Source organism: Myiozetetes cayanensis, unplaced genomic scaffold (genome assembly GCF_022539395.1).
Source record: "Myiozetetes cayanensis isolate MyiCay16 unplaced genomic scaffold, myiCay2020 scf1, whole genome shotgun sequence".
Lineage (NCBI taxonomy): Eukaryota > Metazoa > Chordata > Aves > Passeriformes > Tyrannidae > Myiozetetes > Myiozetetes cayanensis.
The window spans coordinates 7,206,198-7,231,576 of record NW_026086604.1 but is presented as its reverse complement, the minus strand read 5'-3'; the positions used below and the strand labels follow the sequence as shown (position 1 = coordinate 7,231,576).

At 36.9% G+C, this 25,379-nt stretch overlaps 1 protein-coding gene across 10 annotated transcripts in view; it reads left to right on the top strand.

The window, feature by feature from the left end:
- The window catches only part of EFR3A (EFR3 homolog A), a 77,633-nt gene that overhangs the window by 16,056 nt on the left and 36,198 nt on the right, over positions 1-25,379 (top strand). For 6 of the 10 annotated variants that reach the window (XM_050329239.1, XM_050329269.1, XM_050329259.1 and 3 more), the window contains 5 exons: positions 6,733-6,809; positions 8,649-8,776; positions 9,701-9,851; positions 18,310-18,431; positions 22,638-22,787. In XM_050329239.1, coding sequence (XP_050185196.1) covers positions 6,733-6,809; positions 8,649-8,776; positions 9,701-9,851; positions 18,310-18,431; positions 22,638-22,787 — 628 coding nt within the window. Of the gene's footprint in view, positions 1-3,169; positions 3,194-6,732; positions 6,810-8,648; positions 8,777-9,700; positions 9,852-18,309; positions 18,432-22,637; positions 22,788-25,379 lie in introns of those variants that run through there. The other 4 variants (XM_050329212.1, XM_050329203.1, XM_050329230.1 and 1 more) reach the window with 2 other exon arrangements.

The window sequence follows — 25,379 nt, the reverse complement described above, 5'->3', positions numbered from 1 at the left end:
CTTCACATGCATTGTCATTTCTTACTTTCACAAAAAGTCTGTACTCAAATTATTTTTACATGTCTTTCACACTAGCATGCTGTGCATCTCTGCATGCTCATTCAGTGCAAGTTTGGAGAAGACCGGCTGGAAAGAAAGACCGGCAAAAACGACCTGGGGGTGTTGGTCAACAGCAACAGAACATGAGCCAGTATGTGCCCAGGTGGGCAAGAAGGCCAATAACATCCTGGGCTGTATCAGAAATTGTGTGACCAGCAGGGCCAGGGCAGTGATTGTCTATCTATACTTGGCACTGGTGAGGCCACACCTCAAATCCTGTGTTCATTTTTGGGCCCCTCATTACAAGAAAGACTTTGAGGTGCTGGAGTGCGTCCAGAGAAGGGCAGTGATGCTGGGGAAGGATCTGGAGCACAAGTGTGATGTGAAGCAGCTGGGGTTGTTCAGCCTGGAGAAGAGGAGGCTCAAGGGAGACCTTACTGCTCTCTACAGCTCCCTGAATGGAGGTTGTAGCCAGGTGGGGTTTGGTCTCTTCTCCAGAATGAGCAGAAATGGCCTCAAGTTGCACCAGGGGATGTTTAGCATGGATATTAAGAAAAAAATTATTCACAGAAAAGGTGGTTGGGCATTGGAATAGGCTGCTCAGGGAAGTGGTTGAGTCACCATCCCTGAAAGTGTTCATCAAATGTGGATGTGGCAGTTGAGGACATGGTTTAAGGGTGAAACTGGTGGTCATGATGTGTTGAGAGTTGAACTTGAAGGTCTTAGAGGTCTTCCAACATTAATGATTATGTGATTCCAGTATAGAAAAACACATCTTGAAGTCATATCACCTTATAATGACACTTTACACACTTTATAATTAGCTTTATAGTAAGAATAAATTCTAGGGAGAAAGGTTTGGGGTTTTTTTTTCCATTTGTTTCAAATTAACTGAGCACCAAAATATTTTTTAAAATAAATGTAAAATTGTCAAACCTACACATGAATGGAATTTTCCCTGTTAGCTGTTACTGAGGTTTTACTGTCAGCGGGTGAGAAGTTCACATCAAAGTGAATATCGTGTTCTCAAGACAAAAATTTCATCTGCATGTTGGACATTATTTTTGCTGCATTTTGGTGGAGGGAGGGTGGAAACCAGGTGTATGGAAGTCAGTTGTCACTTGGGTGGGAGGAGGAGAGGCTCACCCAGGGATGAGACTTCATCCTGTCTGAATGATGAGTCTGCTGTTCCCTCTGGGAGTGCATTGCAGCAACATTGCAATGGCTGATGAGCCCGTCCTTACAGCAGTTGTTCTTTTTATAGTAAGTTGAAGAATATTTTTAATTAGCTCCCTTATATGGCTGGAATAATTTCCTTGTTCTAAAATATCTGATCTCTTTTTCACAGTAAAATGGGAATGCCCTTGAAAATCTTTTTAGTCCTGAATTAAATGCATCAACTGATATTAACAGTTCCAAACTAACCAGGTATAGTAAGTGATAACGGTTGTAGTGTTATTTTATGCACTTTCCTTTGATATTTAAAAGAAATTTCTTTTTTTGTTTATTTTTCTAATCTTGGATACATAAAAATAAGGAAAACGAAAGTTTAATGTATAGAAGTCAAGTAAATTTTTGCAAAGTTATGTTTAAATACACTGAGCAACAAATGTAATTTTAGTATTTCTCAGTTTCTTGATATTAGCAAAATATGCATTTATTTGTAGATTCAAACTTTTATGTTAATTATACTATTTTTTTATAGAATAAGATTTATTTTTTTAATCTTGGAGGATAGTCAATAAACAACCAGGTCCAAACTTGAGTCATGACAAAAATATTCAGTGAGTGAACATGAAATCTTGCTTCAGGTTGTTAATGTTCTGTAAACTGTTAACAATATTAGACAGCATTACCAAATTTTGGAAGAAATTCAAACATTAGATAAATGATACAGTTGATTTGTTTTCTGTTTTGCTAGGGTTTCATGGAGAAGAAAATAATGTGGACATTTTAAACTTGATGGGCAGAAGTTAGTGCTTTGTGTTTAAAGTCTCTTTGAAGGTTTTGCTTTCCTGTAATCTTTTTATGAGTAAGATGTAGCACAAATATTCAGACAAGCTAATTTGAAATAAAACTTATTGTCATGTGCATTTTTCTAATTTACACCGTAGGACTTCCCTTAGTGAAATACGTGGTGACAGTTTCTGAGCAGCTTAATGTTTTCTCTGAATTTATTAGCAATAAACACTACTTTATTAGCACTAATCTTCTAAGCCTAGAATTTGTATGAAGTTGTCATTAGTGGAAGTTATTAGCTGTGTTTTTATTAAAACCAGTAGTTATGATTTCCAGGGTTTATAAAAATGCCTGTATGAAAATCCTGTATTTGTTGCCCAAGTGGATATAACGTAGGAATCGAAACAATAAAGTGCTGAGAATTAATGGGAAGCAAGAAAGTAACTTCAGAATTGTTTAACTCACAAGTAGTTTTATGTATCATAATCTTTGTGAGTAAAGGTGTTAAGGATTTAAGTTCTGTAATCCTTGTTTCTTAAACTCAGAAGTATTATTAGAAATAATGTTAAGTTCAGTAATTTTCAAGTGTTTCTTTAATCTTAGAGGTAAACCCTTCTGTTTGAAAAAGTCTTTTTGGTCAGTAGTCTGCTTTGAATACTTTTCTTTTTGTCCATTCTCCAGCAAGATCAAGTGAGTAGGTTTTACTAAAATATTTATCACTCTGCAGTGATATGTGGCACCTGACTGAGCATAGTTTTATCTGAAACTGTATGGATTTTTTACTTCCAGTCACAGAAATAATGAACTGTGTGTACCAGGAAAGCTGAAGTAATGAAACTGCTTCCGTGCAGTTTCATTCGAGGAGCTGTGAATCACACACTGACAATGCATCTTTTATTCTCTTCTACTTTCTTGTGCTTGGCCTTGTTAACAGAATTCGATACTGAAGTTTTTCACGTGTTTGGTGGCTTTATGTAGATGTCACAGAGCTGATCAGATAAGCTTACAGTGCTGCAGAGCCCTCGCGGGAACTGCTGCTATGGGAGTGTGAGAGAGCAAATTTCCGAGCCAGGAGAGTTCCCAGGGAGTACAATCATATCCAGGATGAGGCAGTATGTGCAAGTCCCAACTGTTGAGCAAGAAAAAGCCTATGATTATAATTCTGCCTTTGAACCGAGACCGTGTATGTGTTTGGGTAGGTGAAATTACCATTTTCTGATGGCGGGGACTGTATCTTGCTGCTGCTGTGTGGAATAAATTTGTGTGTCACAAGAAGTGCCCGAACAGCTGGTAAATGTGTACGGTCTTAACGTGTAAAATGCAGATTATAGGACTCCTTCGGCAGAAGAGAACAGGCATGTTTTAACTTGGAAAATCCCCGCGACTGGAAAAGTAAACAATGAGTATTTTTTAATCCTTTTATGTTAAATCTCACATAACAATGTGAACTTCTATAGAGACTGCTTAAACCTTTGTGTTTACTGGTATAACATGATGTAAAGATGTCTGCAAGGGCGAGATGATTAAAATGCAAATTTTGCTTGACACTGAAAAGGGATTGTCATAGGATTTTTCTTTGATAAACCCACGTAAAATGGAACAGGTTCTTTTTACCTGACATAGTATCTGTGTTCTATAGACCATATAAACACCTTATTTGTGTGAACCAAATGTGTTTATTTGGATAAATTTTTATCTGGGTTAAATTGCTATCCAAGATGTAGAGAATCCATTTTCAATTGTACATCTTTGCAGCATTCATCTTTCCTGGTCTATGTAGAAAAATATTCCCAGATTTTATTTTATTTTTAAGTACAGTCTTATTTTTAATGTATGTTGTTACGAAATGATTTTTGTGGGATTGTGTTTCATTGTCCTTTTTTTTTTTAAAATTCATACATTCTTTAAACCCATTCCTACAATTTTAATAATTTTCCATGGTTATGTCAAAATGATGTAACTGAGCAATGATCAATAGTTTCCCCACAAAATCTCTGTTATGACTGTTAATTGTTTTGGTTTTTGCTTTTGGTTTTCATTTTTTCTGTGTTCTTTGGAGTGCCTGTCAGTTTTATTTCTGATAGTGTTCTGCTTATATTTCCCTACTCAAAATATCTTTGGAGTCTGAAAGCCTTGATAGATTAACTTTCTTTTTCTGCTACTTCAATGTTCTGTTTAATTTAGGCAGTTCTTTTAATGACATTAACATCCATATTACTTGTAGATTTGTGCTTTGATGACAGAGAATTTTTGAGAAGTTTATGGGGTTTTTGGTGTAAATTTTTCTATAATTAAATACATAATAACATAAAGACATTACTGAAAATCTAAGATGAGGAGAACATTTTAAATCTTGCTCAGTATACTTAATTCTAGGCCTTTTCTTGTGTCAAAATTCGCTATGTACCATAAATTTGAAGAGGAGTATTTCAACAATATTGAGTTTCCATTAACTGAAACCACCTGGTAGGGGGCCAGAATGAGTTGCTACTGTTATCTGATATTTTTTATCCATCTCAAAGGAGTAACAGTATCCAGGTTTTATGTTAAATTTTTATAATGGGTTTAAAACACCATTTTAAGATTTAAATTGTGGTTCTTTGCAAAGATTTTTTTCTTCTGTCACTTAAAGAGAAACTAATTATAACTGTATTTTTAATTGGCTCTGTCTTGCGTGCAGTATTTTAAAATATTTTCCTGTTCTTGTTACAGTTTAGGTAGTTTTATCAAAATGTTTTATTACAGTTATTTTCAGAATATTTTTCTATATTTGGAAACATCACATTTGCTGTATACTCTGGACCATAAGGTAGAAAATAAAGTAGGAAGAGCAGGTACAAAGAGTGTTGATCCAGGTGCGGAGTTGCATACCTAACTCAAGAAATATTTAACAATATTAGGTCTTGTTTTGGTTCAGTTATGTTTTTAATCTCTTTTATACCTACATTTTTGAGTGGCATATGAAAGAACTTTGATTTTAGCTACTTCTTACCTGCAGCTTTTATGTAAATGTATATTTTTGCATTGCTTAGACCTCGGTGAGTGGGACATGTCAGCAGGAATCGTATGAAGAACTTGACAGCAGTAACAAAGCACTGTTTAACACAAAATTTCTCAATATTCCAGTTATTTATTCCTTAAGTGCTTTTTGTTTTTGTAGTAACTTACTGAAGTCATAAGTCAGTGTTGATCTTCTTACTGGTGGTACCAGACACTCTAATTCATGAGCTGGGGAGAATTCAAGACCCCTGAGGAGAACTTGGAGTTAATGCATGGTTTTAAAATCATAGATCTGTCTTTGATAATTGTTTTTATTTAAATAAATTACAAGCATTAAGCTGTCAGAGTATGAGCAGAATGCACTTCTGTCCAAAAGACAAATAGCTTCAGTAAACAGGTGGAATAGAGGGAGAATGGCTACTCCTGTAGAGGCTTGTAATAAAAGCAAGTACAGCAGGGGAAGTCTTTGTCATGAATCTCCCAGATGTTATGATAAATATGGTTAAAAACAATTCAGGTTACTTAGATAAATAAAAAAAATACAGGTTCTAATGTATTTGTCTAATGCTTCTTCACAGCCTGAAAATTTTGCAGATAAATTGTAATCGTCAAAGTTTCTGCCAGTATAGGCTTTATTGTTTTGCAGTTTTTACTATTTTTAGTAAAGTATATAAGGATTTTTTGGAGTATGGAAATGGATACCTTTAATAAGGTATCTGTAAGGTATTTAGGTACTCTGAATGCTTCAGGGGTTGAGACTTGAAAAACCAGAAAGCCACTGATCTACTTGTACTTGATATATTATTATTGAGTGTATTATTGTTTACTTTGTGGCTCTTACGTATCAGAGCAGCTTTAGTTTTGATCTGAGGTCAGACCAGTGAGTTAGTCTGATAATAGGGCCACTGAAATATTTAAAACCTGATTTTCAAAAAATTCCAAGAAGAGTTGGGAATAAATGTATACTGGTAAAACAGTTGGGCAGATATCTAGAAACTTTTTTTTTTTATTTTATTTTTGTGCTGAGTTTTAACTTAATTCCAAAGTTCTACTAGCCCTGAGTGCTAGGAAAAAACCCAATAAATGCTTTGTAAGTTTATCTTTTTAGAGCAGGCAGTATGACTTCTAAAATTAATAAAATTAAAGTTACATGCACTGTTCTGATTATATGAGTGCAGGATTAGTGCTAGAGTAGAAATGAAATTAAAAAAAATCTCCACTTCAGGTGACTGTCTTTTCACTGATGCTCAGGTAAAGGCAGGATAAGGGATAAGGAAGGCAGAGCTTGTTTTGTGTATTATGCTTTACATTGGTTTTTATGGATGCCTGTAAAATAGAAGACTTCACAGTTGATTTCTTTTTTAGAACAATGAACATAATGGACATTTTGATGTTTTGAAGTGGTCATTCAGAATGAAGATAAAACAGCAACTAAAGTAGCTTTGGTTAATATGGCTAAATTTTAAAATGTCTTCATTTTTCTGCATGTTTTTAAGTGTGGCTGGATGGCAGGTGCATTTCTAGTACCCAAGTTGCTTGCATATTTTCTGTGAGAGTAGTTCTGCTTATTTGACTTTTTTGTGCTTATTTTCAGTTACGTTGATTTTGCCTTACTGCTCATAGTGACAGGCAGCTGAATTCAGTATATCTTTCTCCTCCATGCGTGTCAGCTTGTCCTTTCAAATGAGTCCCTAAAACTGCCTTTTAAATCCCGTTGTGTAATTCCCTCTGCAGGAGTTTGCTGTTGCTGTGCTGCGCTAAGACCTCGCTACAAGCGTCTGGTGGATAACATATTTCCTGAAGATCCAAAAGTGAGTGATGACTTTAAAATTTTAAAGGATTGATGTTTGGAAATTTTCAGTTATAGCTAATGCTTTAGCAATTTTTTAATTTTATTTTTTTTTCTTTTTCTTTTCTCTTTTTAACATTCTGCTTTAGCTCTTCATAGCTTTAACAGATGTTACGGGAATAATTTAGCTGGAGAGGGTCATATACAGATCATCTTGTCTAATTCCGTTTCCAGAGGGGGGCTGTGCATTGAAGAATAAAATTAGTATGTTTTGCTCAGAGAAACAGAGATTTAATTCAACAAGGTATTCTGCTGCAGGGGTAGCACTTAACTTCATAAGTACTTTGAACTACAAACACTTGCTTTGGTATGGTTGCAGGTGTGAATATTTTCTGGTTTTCTGCAGGATTTTTTTTTTAATTCCTGGCTTACTGACTTTGTAGTTCTGGTAGATTATTGTGACCCACAAGGTTTTTTTGGTGGTATCTTTTAAATTCTCCAGTTACTCATGTCCAATTTTTTCTTTTCATTTCGCTGCAACCATCTTGGAGCTGTATTAAAACCTACCTCTTACACTACGTGTTATTTATTTTAATAACTTCTGTGCTACCATTCGGTAATGGTAGCCTTTTTCTGTACATAACCATGTGACAGTTCACACTGATCAAGAGCTTATTCTTCTGCTACTGTATTTTTTTAAATGTGTTACCAAATTTTTTCATTTTTTGTTATAGTTCAAGTAAGCAGAACAGTCAGTGTTTCTATAATATTTGGCTTACGTGTTACAAAGGATGTGGGCTTTTCTTAAAAATATGTTGTTACTGAGTGCTAGTTACTGCATGTTACTGGCTTTAAAGGAAATGTTTTCTGTGTATGCAGGATATTGCATGCATGGAACAACGTGGTTTTATAGGTTTATTTGTTCTAATCTACTCTTTCTCTACAGATGTAGGAACACCTGGAATTGCTACAGTTTTAGTGTTATAGCTTAAATCTCACACAGGAGCCCCGAGATGGCACTTCTTAGTGTCTGCTTTGGTTAATATTCATTGGTTCCTTGCAGGACACAGGCCAGTCCATGATGTTTCACTGAGTTGCAGGCCTTCTCTGAAGTATGAGAAGACTTGTTTGATGAAATGCTTTCGTTAATAATAAGTATTTTAAAGCTTTGAAGTAATTTATTTGAAAAACAGAATGCTTTTATGAACTTCCAGGGAAAAAAATAATTAAAAAAAAAAGATAAAAAGACAAAAAAGCCTTATCTTGCTTACCTGGTAGTTATGATTATAACCTCATCTGAGTAGATCCATGTTACAGTTGATGTTGGAACTAATTTGTCAATCTTTGATCTTTTTCTAACAAATAGCTTTTGGGTAGCCTGTAGCTCAGCCTTATTCAATATGTGACACTGAAGAAATAAGATATTTAAACTACAATCTAAAATATTTAAACTACAATTTTGTTTGTATGTAGTTGCAAAATTACGCATCAAATATACTTTTGGAGGGATGGGAAAAGAAAAAAATTACATTGTGCCAATAGGGAAGAAGTGTGACATAGAACTGGTGACATCTCTCACTAAATACCTTCTTTTAGAATACCTATTCCCTCACCAAAAAGGAGGAGGAAGATACTTACTTTGTTTCCTTAAAAAATATTTTACATAATTTTCTTAAGTTGCTGATTTTTGCAGCTCAGCTAATGGCAGTTTTGCTCGAAAGATTGTGGTTTTTTTCAGTAGCTTATTCCTGTCAGTAAGGCTTGAATCTGTAAATGTTGAGTAGACAAAAGGAAAAACACTTCAGAAGCTTCATACTTTCTGTGACCTTTTTTATTTTATATTTCATATTTCTGCTTTTAGGATGGTCTTGTGAAAGCTGACATGGAGAAGTTGACTTTCTATGCGGTTTCTGCACCAGAAAAGCTGGATCGAATTGGAGCTTACCTGGCAGAGAGGCTGAGCAGGGATGTCGTCAGACACCGCTATGGGTGAGGAGAGAGGTCACAGCATTGAAAAGAGATGCTTGCATGTCGTGGGATTTCATCGTGTTTGTTCTGATCAAGCTGGGGAGGCAAGACAGACCCAGTGCCTCTGTGGTCAGTAAACCTTGTCGGGCTGGCAGGTGTCCACCCAACTCGCTCTCTCCTCTTGCTCTGCCAGACAGGGGAGAAAATAAAATGCAAAGCTCATGGGTCAGGTCCTGCCAGAAAAATTGCTCCTGCGTGGGCTCCTCTCCGTGGGCTCTGCCAGGAGCCTCTTCCAGCTCGACCTTTCCATGGGCAGCATCTTCTTTCGGGACACATCCAGCTGCTCCAGCACGGCGTCCTCCATGGTCTGCAGCATGGATATCTGCTTTCTCTGGGCACTGCCAGTGTCCCTGAGGGGCTCACTTTTGGGAGCTGGTAGGTCCATCTTGGAGCTTGGCTGGAGCTCTGTCCGACATGGGGGGCAGCTCCTGGTGTCTTCACACAGAAACCACCCCTGCAGCCCCTTGCTGCCAAAACCTTGCTGTGTAAGCCCAGTACACCCCCGAATGTAAGTCAGGATATAGGAAGCAGGAATATCTTTCTTTTCAGCCCTTTTGGCTGAATCATATCTAAGAAGTGTCAGGAGTTGGAAAAGAAAGGCAACATCCATCGCAGACCATCATTTTTTGCCTTCATGATGTCCAAAGCTATGTTTATAACTCTGTAGAGAGGGTAAATGGCCAGCACTCAATTCCTCACTTCCTCTCCCCAAGCAGAAAAGATATGTATGTCAGAAATAGCACTAAGTTTCATTTTTATACAGTGGGAAATATGTGCCTTCCTTTGTTTTCTGATTTTTGTGGTAATAAGGACCTAAATAAAGAACTAATGGAGTTAAGATAAATGCAATACGTCTTTATGTAAGTCTCTCTAATTAATTTTCAGTTATGTTTTAATTGCCATGGAGGCATTGGACCAACTTCTGATGGCTTGTCATTCTCAAAGCATAAAACCATTTGTGGAAAGTTTCCTTCACATGGTGGCCAAGCTTCTGGAATCAGGCGAACCAAAGCTGCAAGTCCTTGGAACTAATTCTGTGAGTAAGCTCAGACACTGCATCAAATCAGAGTAAACCTTTGCGTGGGAAAGTAGTTTCAGAATTTACAAATGTCTGCCAGTTCACATGAATTTAGAAGATTCTGTCTGTGGCAGGGTGTATCACTTGGACCTAAACACAGAGCAGATACCAGCTGAAGGCAGATAAAACTGTCTGCTTTCAGTGTCTCAAATGCTTGTGATGTCTGGGCTCATTCCCTGCAGAAATGACTTCTGGAGGTAACAGGAATGCTGTTCTGTGAGTTCGTATTTTGAGTCTTTACAGCAGCCGTCCTGGAACCAGTGCATAGGTGAGACAGTGTTTGGCTCTCCAGCAACAAGAGTGATGGTATGAGGAGAACGTAACATCCTTCTCCCCAGCATTGACACTACACAGAAAGATTCCTGTTAGCTGAAAAGTAACTTTCAATATCAACACCTCTCCATCTTCTTGGCTTAAATATTTCAGGATTCAGATCCCTGCTTGGAGGGCATAACTAAAAGTGTCAAAATGAAGATTTGGAGATCCAGGTTTCCAAATAGAATGATGGGTGCAATCAGTGTTATAGTTCTGTCATAATTCCCTTCTAACCATTGTATTTCCCAGCTGGTAAAATAGGAATCTTATAAAATCCAGGATTGTGATATGGACTGTTTTCACTTAGAGGGCTTGTTTTTACATGAGTATAGAGTAGTGCTTGCATGGGGTTCTTTATGGGTTTAGTAAAACTGTTGGGCTTTCCTTTGGGATTGATCCCCAGCTGGGAGTTGCAGTTCAGGGAGATAGGAGGGTGTAGTAAAGTGATGCTGCTCTGGAGTAGAATTTCTTAATATCACAGAATGCAGAGAGTTTTGCTGTGATGTAAGCTAGAAGTGTCTCCTTGTGCTCCAAACTGACAGGGCAGCTTTACTGAAGGGAATGAGATAAACATCTCATTAAACCTGCAAATGTTATTTATTTATTTATCTATCTTCAAGCCAGGCTATCCTTCTTGTTTTGATTTGTTTATATAATAATGCCTGGGTGAGGCCTCTTAGGGAAATAGCTTTGGAACTTATTTCCTGGGCTGCCAAATGGCAAGATGTGCATCACTTTCCATTTGTTTGAAGTCCCTGGTGGCAAACAGTTACTGCCAACCTCCACAAGACACGTGTCACTTCGAAAGGCATGTTTTTGTACAGAACTCCACCCTAGGGTAATCTGTTTGATATTCCTGTCACTTCCTAAGGGAGTCTTTTATGAGGAAAGGAGATTAATGGAATTCCTGAATTAGGAGATAATTTGTGTTTGTCTTTTATAAAACTCAGAAACAGAAAATAATTAAGTTTTCCTAAATAAAATGTGAATTTCTGTGAGGAGAGTGAATCTTTATGGCTCTTCAGCAGTATTCCAAAAGCTAATTTTAGCCTAACTCTACTAATTTCCCTAGGTGCCTTCTGCAGTTAATGAAGACAAAAGATAGAGTCTTTTTGTGTTGACTCAAGAGGAGCAAAGTGTATTGGCACTGACAGCTTGTCTGTTACCAAGGACACTGACCTACTGGGTTCTTAAATAAATTTTATTAGGGATGGAGAAAAATTTGCCATCAAATTCAGCCTATTTTTTCTTCTGCAGAAGGGAATAAATAAACAAATTAAAAAAATAAACAACAATAATAGATGGTAGAGTGACTGAATAAATGTTTCATGTGCTTTAGATATTCTGACTTACTACTTTGGAGTGGAAACTGGTATTGTCTAGAAGAGAAGACTGCACTGTATGGGAAGTAAATGTCTTTAAACTGGTGAAAAGACAGGCAACTTTTGGAAAACTTTCCATAGTATTTTTAGGTTAAACTCAGTTTAAGGACCCTACAAATTTATAGTCTACTTGCACTTTAAAAGATACACAGTGTGATTGTAGCTGTAAGTAGAACTTGATTATTTTCCATCCCAGAGCTTCACTGGGATACAAAGGCAGTGATGTCTTTGAAGTAAGATTCAAATCTCCTGACTTGAGCTGTAGGGTTTTTCAGCCTCACAAGCAGATTTTGTCGAGACTCTTGTGATTGCTCAGAAGTCAGGGTTTCAAATTAAACAAATCTGTATACTGGGTGCCTCTGAGTAGTTTAAAGGCTTGGAACGATCTGCAAGCTCCAACTGTCTTCTAAAAGTGTTTTGCTGACTTCAAAATATCCAGTTTTGGATGCAGAACTTATTGTACCTGGTGCTTTATGTCTTAGAAGAAAATTCAAACTTTCACTCAGTTGTTTGTCTTGCTAAATCATTTTTGGAATTTAAATTTCATTTTTTAAGTTGATTTACTTATAAAAAGTAAACCTGAATGTTACTGTTTTATATATATAATTGTTTGGGGTTTATTTGTATAGTTTTTAGCCTGATCTTCAGGTTACATGTAGTTAATTGCTGTGACTTTTTATGTATTGCATATATAAGTTAATACTAGCTTATTCCCTGCAGCAGCAATGATTTTTTTTTTGGTAACATAATTTTAAATCTGTTTATATAGGCAGATACTTGAAAACAGGTGAAATTCAATAGTGGGTATGTTGAATAGTTGTTGGGGATTTTTTTTGTGGACCAGATTTCGAATTGACAGTGCCTGTGAGGTTCAAAATGGCTTTTTCTGTCATGGAAGATATTTTTATTAAACATGTGCTAGGATAGCATATGCTGGTGAAGAAACTGAAAAAAACGTGGTGGGAAGAAGTGATATTTCTTTGGCTTAAGTGTTACAGGATCTGAAGACTGATTGCAACAAGCTTTTCCTTAGAAATTTACGGCAATACCAAATTTCTGTCTTTATTTTCCTGCGGAATTTCAGTAACTGAGTATTATGTAAAACATCTCCATCTCTCATGTACATATCATTAAATGTATTCCTTAGGTCCATAGTGTTATATTACTGGGATACAAGTTGAAAAGCTTTGAAGTCTGAACTTGTGGTCAAAATTGTTTGGGACAATTATCTAGATCCAATTTATATCTATTTTTAATTTTATGTTAATTTTTTTAAAGAAGACGCAGAAAATTTCTTTAGTGAGCAACTGATCAAAACCAATGGGATACATAATTTCGTGAAAATTTCATCTTAAACATATTGACAAAACTCAGTTGAATATGAAACACTTTAAGCTAATTTGGAATGCTGATGGGGTGAATACTTTCTTGTATTTTGACAGTGAAATACTGGGGTTTTGTCTGTAAAATACCAGATATATGTAGAGAACCCAGTATCACCACATTTTAGATTATTTACCATAAATGCTTTCTTTAGTTGATAGGCTGCTTCATTTTATAAGGGCTGTTTCTTTTTAGGAGCAGTGAAATAATGATCTCATAAGTGACAGTTCTGGGCTTCCTGAGCATGAGGAGGTGACTATTATTGCTGGTTGTTATCATTTGTTATTTAAAGGAAGCCAAGCAGTATCCCAAGTGGAAAAGTGACCGATCAGTGCCTGAGACAACAACAAGACTTATATATTTGTTAATGTTGGGTTATAAAAGTAGTTGGTTTGGGCAGAATTGAAGTGCATGTGTATGTAAAAATAGTATAAAATGTCAAAACTGTGAGATTAAGGAATGCCAAAATTAATATTCCCAGTAGGGTCCTTACTTGTTTGCCTTGTCTGCAGTTTGCTAATCCGGAAGTATGTGATGGAAGCTTATCTTTAGTGCAAGATGGTGCTTTCATTCCATGTGACAGTACAGAATTATGTGCTTGTAGTGATTTAATACACAATGGAACTATTTATTCTCTCAGATCTCTGCTCTGTCTGTTTAATAGGAGTTAAAGCACAGGGAGACAGAATTACAGAAGGCACTCTTTCTCATCCTGTGGGTTATTAAATCATCTTAAAAATTCTGTTTCTGCATCCCCTGGAGTTTCAGAGAGTCCTTTAGGGTCACTCAGTTAAGTGTTGCTTCCTCCCTCTCGTGCCTGTGTTCTCTGGGTTTGCTGGTCTGCCCTGGGAGCCAGCATGGTAGTGCTGACTTTGTTACACATCTCTACATATGGTGTTCAGGATCATTTTCATCCAAGGGACACAAAGTAAAATGAAATGTGAAATTATCTATCCCATTCTGATAAAACATTCACTGATTTCTATTGCTGAGAATCTTATCTTGTGATTATTTACTGTGATAATTTTAACACTGTGTTTGTGAAGTTAATGTACGAATCCAGTGTTTAAAATTTTTCTATTTAGAAAGTTGAAGGGCTTGTCCTCTGGCATTTGTTTGGTGAAGTGCATAACATACATTCACACTTCATAGTAAGTCTGTCATGTGTGGTTTGTAAGTCTTGTGTTTATAGAGTATCAAGTCTTCCAATGTAATAGTTTCATAATTATAAAATACTTAGTCCATAAAATACATTAGGCCATAAAAGGTGATACCTGTCAGTACCTCTTTCTCTATTTGAAACAAGATAAAATTGCAGGCTGTAGAAGGCAGATTGAGGAGCTCGGATATGAAAAAAATACTGCTCAGATCCAGCCTAGTGTTCTTACAGGGGGATGCTTTAAATAACATAACTCAGACTCACATATGATGCATGAAAAAAAGCTGATCTTCTTTAAAGGCATCCAGGGACCACTAAAAGTTACTATTTTCTCCTAATTTACTCTCTGCATAAGAGTTATAAAAAAGTGTTAATACATAGAAGAATTTATGTCCTTAGCAATTTAACTTGAGAACTTGCATGATTTACTTGCAGGACTTGCACAATCTCTCTCTCCCTGGTTATATGGTCCAACTTTCTTGACTCAGGCTGGAACAAGCATCTTCTGAATAGATAATATGTTTCTTCTCTACTTTGTGATAGATTTCTATATTTACTGAAATTTTGTGGTTTCAAAATTAATGTAAATAAGATACTACCAGTGTAAATTCCTTTCTGTACCTCCTGTATTATGAAATACAGAAGATGCTTCTACTGGTAAAAGTTCCATAAGTTGCCATGGGGTGCTTGCAAGCGTTTACTGTGACTGAATGACATATTCGCACCTGTAAAAGCTTTGTAAGTAAATCCGAGGCAAGTGCTTGGACTTTCATTAGAATTTTATCTTTCTTGAGACTGAATATTTTTTATATTTGAAGTACGTTTGAAAATATGTGCACAGGGATAAAGTACAACAATAACAGCTTAACTGCAGCACTGCAGAGCAAGGAGGAAGTATGTGTACTGTAACAACTTAAAATTTCTATGATGAAATGGAATTTTATACTTTACTGGATGACAGGGCACAATTTAAAACTGTTATTACAATCAGCTTTCCTGTGTCCTAAATGTTCAGTCATCTGAATGGTAATCTTGGAACGTGCTTCAGAAATGCTGTATGTTCAGTGGGTGAAATTGTTTTGTTATAGACATAAGGACATAAAAAAACTTTGTCCCTTCTGGACATTTTCCTGTGCATGCCTTTTAAAGAGATATAATTTTGGGGTCCCTGTTTCCCTGCTGCAAAGCTGCACCACTACGTAGGAGAAGGGAGTTCCTGACACTTTCTTGGGCTAAATTCATCTTTTATTTTTAAAAAGTGATCTCGTGGTACAGTAAATCTTTCTGCTAGCAAAACAGTTCTTAGAGTTTAAGTTTTCATGTTGGCAGAGCCTGTCAGTCAAATAATTTTGTGTTTAAGTAATATTAATATTATAGTAAATGCTGGTATTAACTTCTGCATGAGTTAATATTCTTATTCTCACAGCCACTCCCATAGTGCTCTAAGTTCTTCAAACTTTTTGTTTCCATTCTTTTACATGCTTTTATGGAAGTTTGATGGGTGAATCAATTGCAGAACTTGAACACTTGAATGTCTGGAAAATACTAAGATCATGTTTTCTGGGGTTTTTGATAATCCTTGTCTTTATGCCTTATTGAGTTGTAAGAACTAATGAAATTCTTGTCTTCAAAAAAAAAATTTGGAAAATCTCTGTTTTGATGTCAACAATTCCATGAAACAAAACAAGGAGACATAAGACATATAAAGCATTTTCCAGGGTCACTTGGGAAGGAAACACTCATTTTTATAACTCACTGTATTGAACAAAACATGTGGGTGCTCTTTGTGGATTGTTTTTCAGAGTGTGTCAGGAGGCCGTACAGAATTGTGACTTTTTGACTTTTGTCACTTTCTTACCACCTGAAATCCAGGATGTTCGTAACAGAATTGCTTGTAAAATGGACTCATACAATTTTGTTCCATTTTCAGTAATAGCTGAGAATGTTCTTTTACAAACTGTATCATTTACAGCTGCACCTGCAAATTTTAGTGGGTAAAGTGGTAGTGCATCTGAAAGGGATAAGTGTTCTAGATAAAACAGAAAAAGACTAAAAAAAGAGTAGAAAAAATATTTTTTTTTCTTTCACTTTCACTTGAAAACCTCAAAACTTCCACAGATCAGTGTGCTGGAGGTTATGCTGCAGTTCTTTGGGCTTGTCTAGATGTACATGAGTAACGTGCTGATAAAAGCAGGTTCTGCGTTATTGAAAGTATAAAAGAAATGCCTCAGCCTGTGCTTAGGAATTGGTAAGAATTATACTGGGGTGGGTAAAGCAGAGGGTTCTTACTGGGACATCACTCTGCTTCAGGGTAGAACCTGCACTGTGTTCAGCCTTTCCTGACGACATTTCGTTTTCCTTTTCCCTTCCCTCTGTAATCTGTTCTTAGAACTGTCAGTGGTGGAGAATCCAAAAGGTCTTTAGGCAGTCTGCTCACTTTAGGAAGGAGGGGTTTTTAATGTCTAACTTAGATAGGCTTCAGTGTAAGCCCATTATTGCTTTTCCTATTACCACTGGACAAAGAAAACCATTTATTTCTTTTCTTTTTTATAGTTTTCTTCTGTACGCTGTCAGGCTGATATCTTTTAGGCAGCTCTAGACCAGATAATTTAATGTCTTTCAGTCTTTTTAAACAGATGTTTATCTAAAGCTTTGTTCACCCCTTGAATAATTGAGGGACTATATCAATTAATCACCATCTTCAGCTCTGATGTTTCAACTGGATGCAGCACTTCATCTGAGGGCTTACTTGGCCAAATTGGATGGCAAAAGTTTCTTCATAGGTCTCATGATCAGTACAGAGCGTATCACAATATACTGTTTGTTTTTCTTGCCATTGTAACAGCACTGACCATGTTCCTTTTCTGCATTCAGCTGTTTCTGGCTTGTGTCTGTACAGCTGTTTTAAAAGTGGTGTTTTGCAACCTCCTTCCATTTTTCAGGTTTTGTTTCCAGTTTGTCAGGAACCAGGCATCAAGTGTGCCTTCATCTCTGGCCAGCTTAGTGTTATTTGCAAATTTGATGAGCCCATTCTGCCATCTAAGTCTCTAGTGAACTCAAATTCTTATGTATTTTCCAAATAGGCCCCTCCAGAAGTTCACTCAATACATTTTTGTATTTTTATGATTTACAAGAATTTCTACGGGGTTTTTTCCAAATTCTTTTCCATCTACTTTATGGGGATTGTTCTCTTGACAGCTTCCCTTTGAGAATTTTGTGTATTTTTTTGTCAACAGCATCACTGAATTTAAGATTTGACAGATGCTGCTTCATCTGGATTCACAAAATTTATTTCCTTGTCATAGGAATAAGATGGATTGATGTGATTTGTTCTTGACAAATCAGTGTTGACTGTTACTTACCCCTTCGATACTCTATAGATGTTTACAAATTGGCTTCTTTTCTTTAAGTATCTCTCTGTGAATGGAATTAATATTGACTGGCTTGTAATTCCATGACTCCTTTTTCACTTATGGCAAGATAGAATTGACAGAATGGCTCCAAGTTTATTTCCCTTGGACTTTGGTAAGTCAGAATGTTGGTAGGTAACCTGGTAGGGTCAGTGGACCATTTGATTGCTTGAACTGCTCTCTACAACCACCCAAGAGAAGGGTGTAGCCAGGTGGGGGTCAGTCTCTTCTCCCAAATTTCAAGAGATGGGAAAAGAGGAAACAGCTTCAAGTTGTGCCAGAGGAGGTTTAGGTTGGATATTAAGGAAAATTTCTTCACTGAAATAGTTATCAAGCATTGAAACAGGCTTTTCAGGAAGTGGTTGAGTCACCATGGAGTTATTTACACGTGGTTTAGTGGTGGACTTGGCAGTGTTAGGTAAATGGTTGGCCCTGATGATCCTAAGGGTCTTTTCCACCCTAAATGGTTCTACCAATTGATGATACTCACTGTTCAAGTGTTAGATGTTTCTATATTGCATAGTGTGTTGCGTTTCTTGTAGTTGCAGTCTTTCATCAGTATCTAAATGAAGTTCTAGTGGAAAGACTTTAAAAAGAAAACTCTCTAATTCAAATTTTTTTTCTCTAAAGTTTTAAAGTGTTGTCAAATCTAGATTTGAACATTAATGCAGTTGGTTTATGTTGCTTCTTCATTGAAGCTTAGTACTCACTATTCCGTTTGGAGAAATTGGTACTAAAAGCTTTTTAAAATGTATTTCTTTTTCCAGTTTGTCAAATTTGCCAACATTGAGGAAGACACACCTTCCTATCACAGACGCTACGACTTCTTTGTGTCTCGATTCAGTGCCATGTGCCACTCATGTTACCCCGATCCAGAAATACAAACCGAGTAAGTGCCATTCTGTGTGAATTACAAAAACTGACTTGACACATCAATATTGTCTGTAATACAGCTTTTGTTAGGGTATTTAGTGGAGTAGTTCACAGGAAGAAAATGAAAGTCTGACTCTTTAAATAGCACCAAATATTGCAAATCTAGGTAGCTGCAACTCCTAGAATATTTAAGTGTCAGTTTGCCTGACTAGTACCTCTCAGACTGTGGATTCTCCCCAGAAAGGCACAACTTAATACTGTAAATGTGCAAGTTCATAACTTACTTGAGAAATTAACTGGGCTACTTATACGAGCAGCAAAAGCATATTTTGAGATTGCTCTTTGAGAATTACTCATGAAAATTGAATTGTCTTAGATGCCAGATGTATGCTCACATGTGTGAAACTGAAGTGCCTCCATGGATGAGAATTCCACATTTTTCTGTGCTTATGTAAGCGCCGCAGTTTGTTTCCCTGCGGCTCCCCCTGGTGGATGTGTCCTTCGCAGGAATTGGTAATCGGTGCTTAACTCCTGAGCATTTTGTAAAGCATAAGGCTTTTCAGTTTATATCAGTTACATCTCCCTTGTACTCGTTTTTTCTATTTCCATGCATTAAATTGCTTATCCAACTATGACAAGTCCATGTGCTGAGCATTTATTCCACCTTTTGGGTGTGCTGTTGTTACATTAGCTCCGGGGTTTTCCTGAAAATTTGCAGCTTCAGAAATCTGTGAACTTTATTTTCAAAATTAATGAATACTGTATACATTGATTAGGAGGAAGAAACCCCAAACATAAACCCAATAAATAATTCCTCCTTATTTTTAGTAATTTACTGGCATTTTATCTGTTGCCCTACTTCTGTGCATAGGGTTCTGCTGTAATCTCCAAAAGAGTCAGGATTAAATCTGCCTGCTTTGGCTGTACCATTACCCCTGCCCCCACCAGCTTTCCCTTTAGGAAGATTATCCCATTGAATGGTTTTACATCATCAGTTTTTTAAGGACTTGTACTCAGGGACCAAAGGGCAAAGGGGATGGAAACTTCTTAAAGAGGTGTCAGCAGTGAAGTTGGTGTATCATGCAACTACCTCATAACTTAGGCTTCAGTCAGGTGCAGTGTATTTAGCTAAAACTGATGGTTGCAAATAGTATTCGTAAAGGTTTCAATGAGCTTTATTCAAAGGGTTCAATTCTGCATTTTTAGGTTTAGTGAAACTAAACCAGAAATGTTCAAGTACTTACTAACTGTAAAACATTTCCTAAGAGGTTCAGATATGAAGATCAGCTCAGGATTTTCAGCATTACTTTCAACCTCCATTGCCCCTTGCAAATGAGAGCTAATATTAGTAATGAACTGGAATATGGAAGAAGTTAAGTGACTTGGACATCCCTGATTCATGTATCAGGTATGACCTACCTGCCACAAGGATACCTCATAGTAAAATGCCTCAAAACTGTGATTGCTCTAGGAGAAAGAGAACTGTGCTAACCTTTTGCTCTCCAGATTGGCAGCTTGCACTGTTATCTGTGCTTCAGTTTGCCATGTTGATGAGCTCTGAGGGAGGAATTTCATCCTAGTGACATAATATTGTACATGACCTTAAATTAAATGTAATCTCCACTTTACTTTCTGTCTGAACCTTGTTTAGAGGAATGAAACCTTTCCCGTGCAATGAAATTTGATGCTGCACTTTCCTCACTACTTCAACACACACTTTTTATCATTTTGTGCAATAGTAAGAACATGAAATTCGTGCTAGTGGCATTCCTGTACACAAAAGTGTGGCCTTTTTTCCACGTGTGAATATTTGCCGCAGCCCGAGTGGGAAAGGACTGACAGCACTCAGGGGGGTCGCAGTCTGCAGCAGATTTATTGATGGTACAGGAGGCGTGAGGGCGCTTCCTGGCGCTGAGCCGCGAGGGTGCTGCCCAGAACAAAGGGCGAACAGGACTTATATAGGGTTAAGGAAGGAAGGGTCTAGAAACTGGGAGGAGTATGTGATTGACATAAGGGGAGAACCAATAAGGGAGTAACAGAGGGAATACATTAACTTTTAACCTATAGGATGATCTGGGGGGTGTGGTGAGACCGCCTTACTGCGGCAAAATCTCACCAATCATAACTGGGGATTCAACAGCCAATCAGGGGAAAGGGTTCATGAGGGAAAACTTATAAGGGAATAAAATATGAATTTACAACTGGGGTACAATGGTTTTAACATGCATTAACATTACTAATGGGGGTGAAACAACATTGTCTATGTCAAGCAGGTTCAAAGGTCTGTTCACAGATGTCCATTCCAGTGTGTAAGTCCATAGTTTTAAACTTCATCTTCATTATGTTTTTTGTAGATCTGTCTCCACTTGTGGTATAGTCTCTGTTTCTGTTTGGTGCCTTCCACAAATATTTTTTTTTACTGAGGGTGACCAAATATATAGCAATATGGCTTTTTCCACGTTATCCTAGACAGCTTAAATGTACCCCTTTCAAAGGAGGTCTTTGTGAGCAGCAATCATTCTTGGAGTTGGCACGGCAGGTTTGTTGATACTGAGGTAATTCAACAATCAGCTGAACTGCAGAGGGCAGTTGTAAATGCAGGTATCACAAACGGTCGATACCGTTGATGGGGAACAGGGGCTAATTCAGCTGATCCTAAACCAGACATCTGGAGTTGCTGTTCACCTGCATAACTTGAGGTCCCACTGAACTGAGTGGCTTGAGGGGGACCTTGAACCTCACCTACACAAGTGGTTGTTGTCAGGTAATGTGGGCTTCTGGAATCTCCCCAGTAAATCAGATTTCCCTTTTGTCAAGGGGGGTCAGTGCTAGTATTTAATGTATCTAACGCCACAGTGTCAGCAAATCTTGATTGCCTTAAGACCTAATAATTAAAAAGAAAAGTTTCAGTGATAGATTTCTGAAAGCTCTATGTCTTAAATGTCAATCTTAGGTTAATGTCAATCTTAATATTGAAAACTTAACATCAGATGCTTTACTGCAGTTGTAGTACAGCAATATCAAGTGCTTTTCTAGCTGTTTGTACATCCCTTTTCTTACCTGCTTTGCATGTAATCCTATTAAAACTATCTCAAAAGGTCTAGAATGGTATCAGATCCATATTCAACGGCCATGGTTTTGGTCAGAAATAGCTGAAATATAGGAGGCTACAGGTTTAAGTATTTACAAATTGAAATCTAAACAAAAATATTAATTATGCAGTTTAGTTACCTCTGTACTTCATCTTACAAATGTTTTAATTCAGCGAATTTGACTGAGAAAGGGCTAGTTATGTGTTGTCCATACTGAAATCAATATTTAAAAAATTATTTTCATAGAAATCATTTCAAGTTTTAGTGAAGCTTGTGCTTATTTCACCTGGCAGCTGTACCACCCTCACGAAATAAAATTTTCTTCCTGCCATTTGTTATAATGGCTAATGTGTTATTACCACTTCAAAAAAGAGTATTTTGCTACTCATTTAATTGCACAAATTTTCCTGCAAGCTGTTTTTGTTTAACCAAATAATGAAAACAGCTGGAAGTTAGACCAAGTCCTTTATTGAAATTATTATTTTTCTTTTTTTTTTTTATTTCATTGTTGTTGATTAGTTCTCAGTTGGTTTCATCCAAACAGTTTTAGGATAAAGGTGGTGGTTCCTTTTATGCAGCAGGCTTAAGCTGACAGAATCATCCTTTACTCTCCTTCTTCTGAACCCTTAAGAAATCTTGAGAGATCTTTTCTGATTAATTCATAGCCTTAATTTCAAATGTTAAGGCCTTGATCCCATGGCTGTGCCCGGTGTTACTGCAGCAGTGCTGCGGTCACTTCACGGCGTTTTTCTTCAGCGCCGGAATAGGTTGAAACTGTGCAAAATTTTGACTGATGGGGTATAAACTGGGGAGAGTTCATGAGTTTTTCCCACATGACTTTTGTCTGAGGTGATATACACAGTTTGAGTCTTCATTGATCAGTGTCAGCTTCATCCTGACAGGTCATCTTCTGTTCAGTTGTTTGTTTTGTCAGGTTCCTTATGGGCTTTAAAAGTGCTTGGAGAAAACATTGACAACCTTAATGAATTGGCCCATTTTCCTTATTGCGGCTCGTGAGAACCTTCTGGAATTCCACAATACATAATTACTTTTGCCCAGTAGGTAAAGAGCCATACTGGGAGGTGCTGTGTTTCTCATTCTCTGTAATTCCTTTTTTTTTCATTCCTTAGGATCAGAATTGCTGGAATCAGGGGCATTCAGGGAGTGGTTCGAAAAACAGTTAACGATGAACTTCGAGCAACTATATGGGAACCTCAGCACATGGACAAGATCGTACCATCATTGCTGTTCAACATGCAGAAAATAGAAGATATTGACAGGTAATTTTTTTCCTTGTCACTGGCATGTTTGTTTAAGCAGTATCAAGGCTTAGTTTTTGTGAGGGGTATCTTCTATTTTTAGTGGAAACAACTAACCTTTACTAGCTGAGGCTCACTGAAACTGGTAGCACAGCTCTGCATGATGACTCAATGTTTCTTGTCTCAAAGTCTTTTCAGCCACTTTTTTTTCACTTGTTCTAGCTTCTATTGGTCTAAAAGTTGCTCCAGAAATTGTATATCCATGTTTTGACTTGATAAAAATTGTAAAACTGTGTTTTATAAAATCAGATGCAGAGATAACTATGTACAGGCTTTTAGGTGACTCAAATGATGTTGCTACTTACATTTGTTAAAAATTGAGGGTTTAATTTCCATTAGCCATTAGCAACAACTATCTGTCCTGGCTGCAGCAGTACTTAAGGATTTAAAGTTTATTTATATGTAGACACACTTTTTTTTTTTTTTTGCTTTCAGTGATTCCTAGGCATAGTACCTGCCAGGTGTGCAAAAAGATCCTCAAAAAGGTGTCTGTGATTATTAAAATTGTGGACATGCCAGTCTCCTTACACTTGAAAAGTCACTTTTTTTGGTCCATGTCTGTATTTGTGGTTAAATACTCTGTAGTTGTAAAAACTGTTTATTGGTAGCACTGGGGAATTTCCATAAAACCAACTTCATCTGTGCAGGCAAGCTTAAATATTCATTCTGTGTCCAACCCTAGCTGCTTCAAAACTTGATTGGCAAGAGGCTCAGCAGCCTTTCTATAACAACAGACTTTTCATGCTTTCACTCGACTTTATGTCAGGCTTCATTTTTTGGTTTGAGTTTTAGTGGTGTTTATTTTTCTGTTTCTCAGCTTTATTTTTCTTCTCTTATTTCTAATTCCCAGTACCTATCTCTTCTCTAAAGCAAATTTTCAAGCTAAATGATTAAAATCAATAGTTGTCTGCCTGTCCGTGTTTTATCTATGCACACAATATGTACAGAGATGCCTATTTGAATTTTACATCTGAAGAGGGATCTGAGTAAGAGATTAAGGTTTCTGAAGCTGCAGTTTGAACAAGGAGAGCCTGGTTTGCCTTTGCTTGCTCTTAGAGGGCTCCTGGCTGCAGATGGGCCCTTTCCTTTGTTACCTTTTACAGTGCCCTCAGGTGTACACTTCCCTTTATATAGCAAAATAAATTAACTACTGATAGAAAAGCTGACTGAAGTAGGATTTGGATTAACCACTTAAAGCAGATCAGTTTATATGTCCTGCAGGACTGATTTTTATCGTTTGTTGAGCAATGCAGTAGTGGTGGTAGAAAAACAAATCTATCAAAAAGAAACTGTTACCTAAATATCTGAACTGTCTCTTTGAATCTTGTTGTATAATGCACATACAACGTTAAAAAAAAAGACTAATGATTTTCTAAGTGGTGAGTAGGGGCCTTGTATGATATGCACATGACAGAAGAGCTGAAAACAGTATTTGTAAATTGTTGATCTGCTGGCCCTAAGTGATGTTGTACGGAATTTCTCGTTTTATGTGTGATTTCATGTTTGTGGAGCACAAACAGAGACATCTTGAAGAGTAGGAGTAGGAGGCATATTGTTCTGGCAGATGGAATCAAACCATTATTTGAGAAAGAGCAGAAATTCCAGAAAATACCCCCAGCTTAAGTCCATAGAAAAGAACATTTTTTGTTAAAGCTGAAGTACATGTAAGGTAAAGCTCACTTTAAAGGTCAGGGTAATTTTAACTTGTGGAACTGTAATAGCTTAATTCAAGATTCTTCTGAGTACATGTCATAAGAGACACTTTTTGGAGTTAAGAATTTACTATTTAAACAACATTTTAAAGAGGTAGTTATATTCTTGGATGCCATCATTTGTTCATATGTCTGAATGCACAGTCTAGTTATGTGTCTAGTTATGTGTGTCTATTTATGTGCATCTCTAAAATAGAAAAGGGATATATGAAATTGGTAATGCACTGGCTGAACTTATTTCAGGCAGACACTCTAGCACTTGTTCTAAACTTGACTTCAAATCCTTCTAATATATCTATAATGTTCATACAAATTCTGGTTTAGAGGTAGGTTAGAATGTATTTCTTTCTCAGGGTTAATAAATCATAGTCAAACAATCCTGCAACTACTCTGCTCGTAAGTAGTGGTTAAGTCTTACTTCACATCCTGTCTGTTTTTTTGGCCAGTCCTGGTTTTGTGGTGTTACAGCATGAGATGCTGAGTTGCTCTAAGCCAGTTCAAACCTGTGATAAGGTGTTTGCTGTTCAAACTGCTGAACTTCAGCACATCATCCTTTCATTTCCTTTTTACCACTTCTTCTGGTAGAGATTACCCACAATTAAACCAATAAAGCAGCTGAAGGGAGTAGCTCTTGCCCATTTCAGTGCATTTTCAGCCCTCTGGACCTGTGGTAATACAAAAAGTCTATTTGTAGACTTTTGTCTACAAAAAAAAAAAATTTGTAGACTTGTCTACAAATACTAGTATTTTTTTATACTAGGAATACTAGTATTTTTTTTAAGTGTTGGAGTTGGATTTGTCAGATGTTTTTTGACATTTCTGTAAAAGTCAAGTCAGTGAA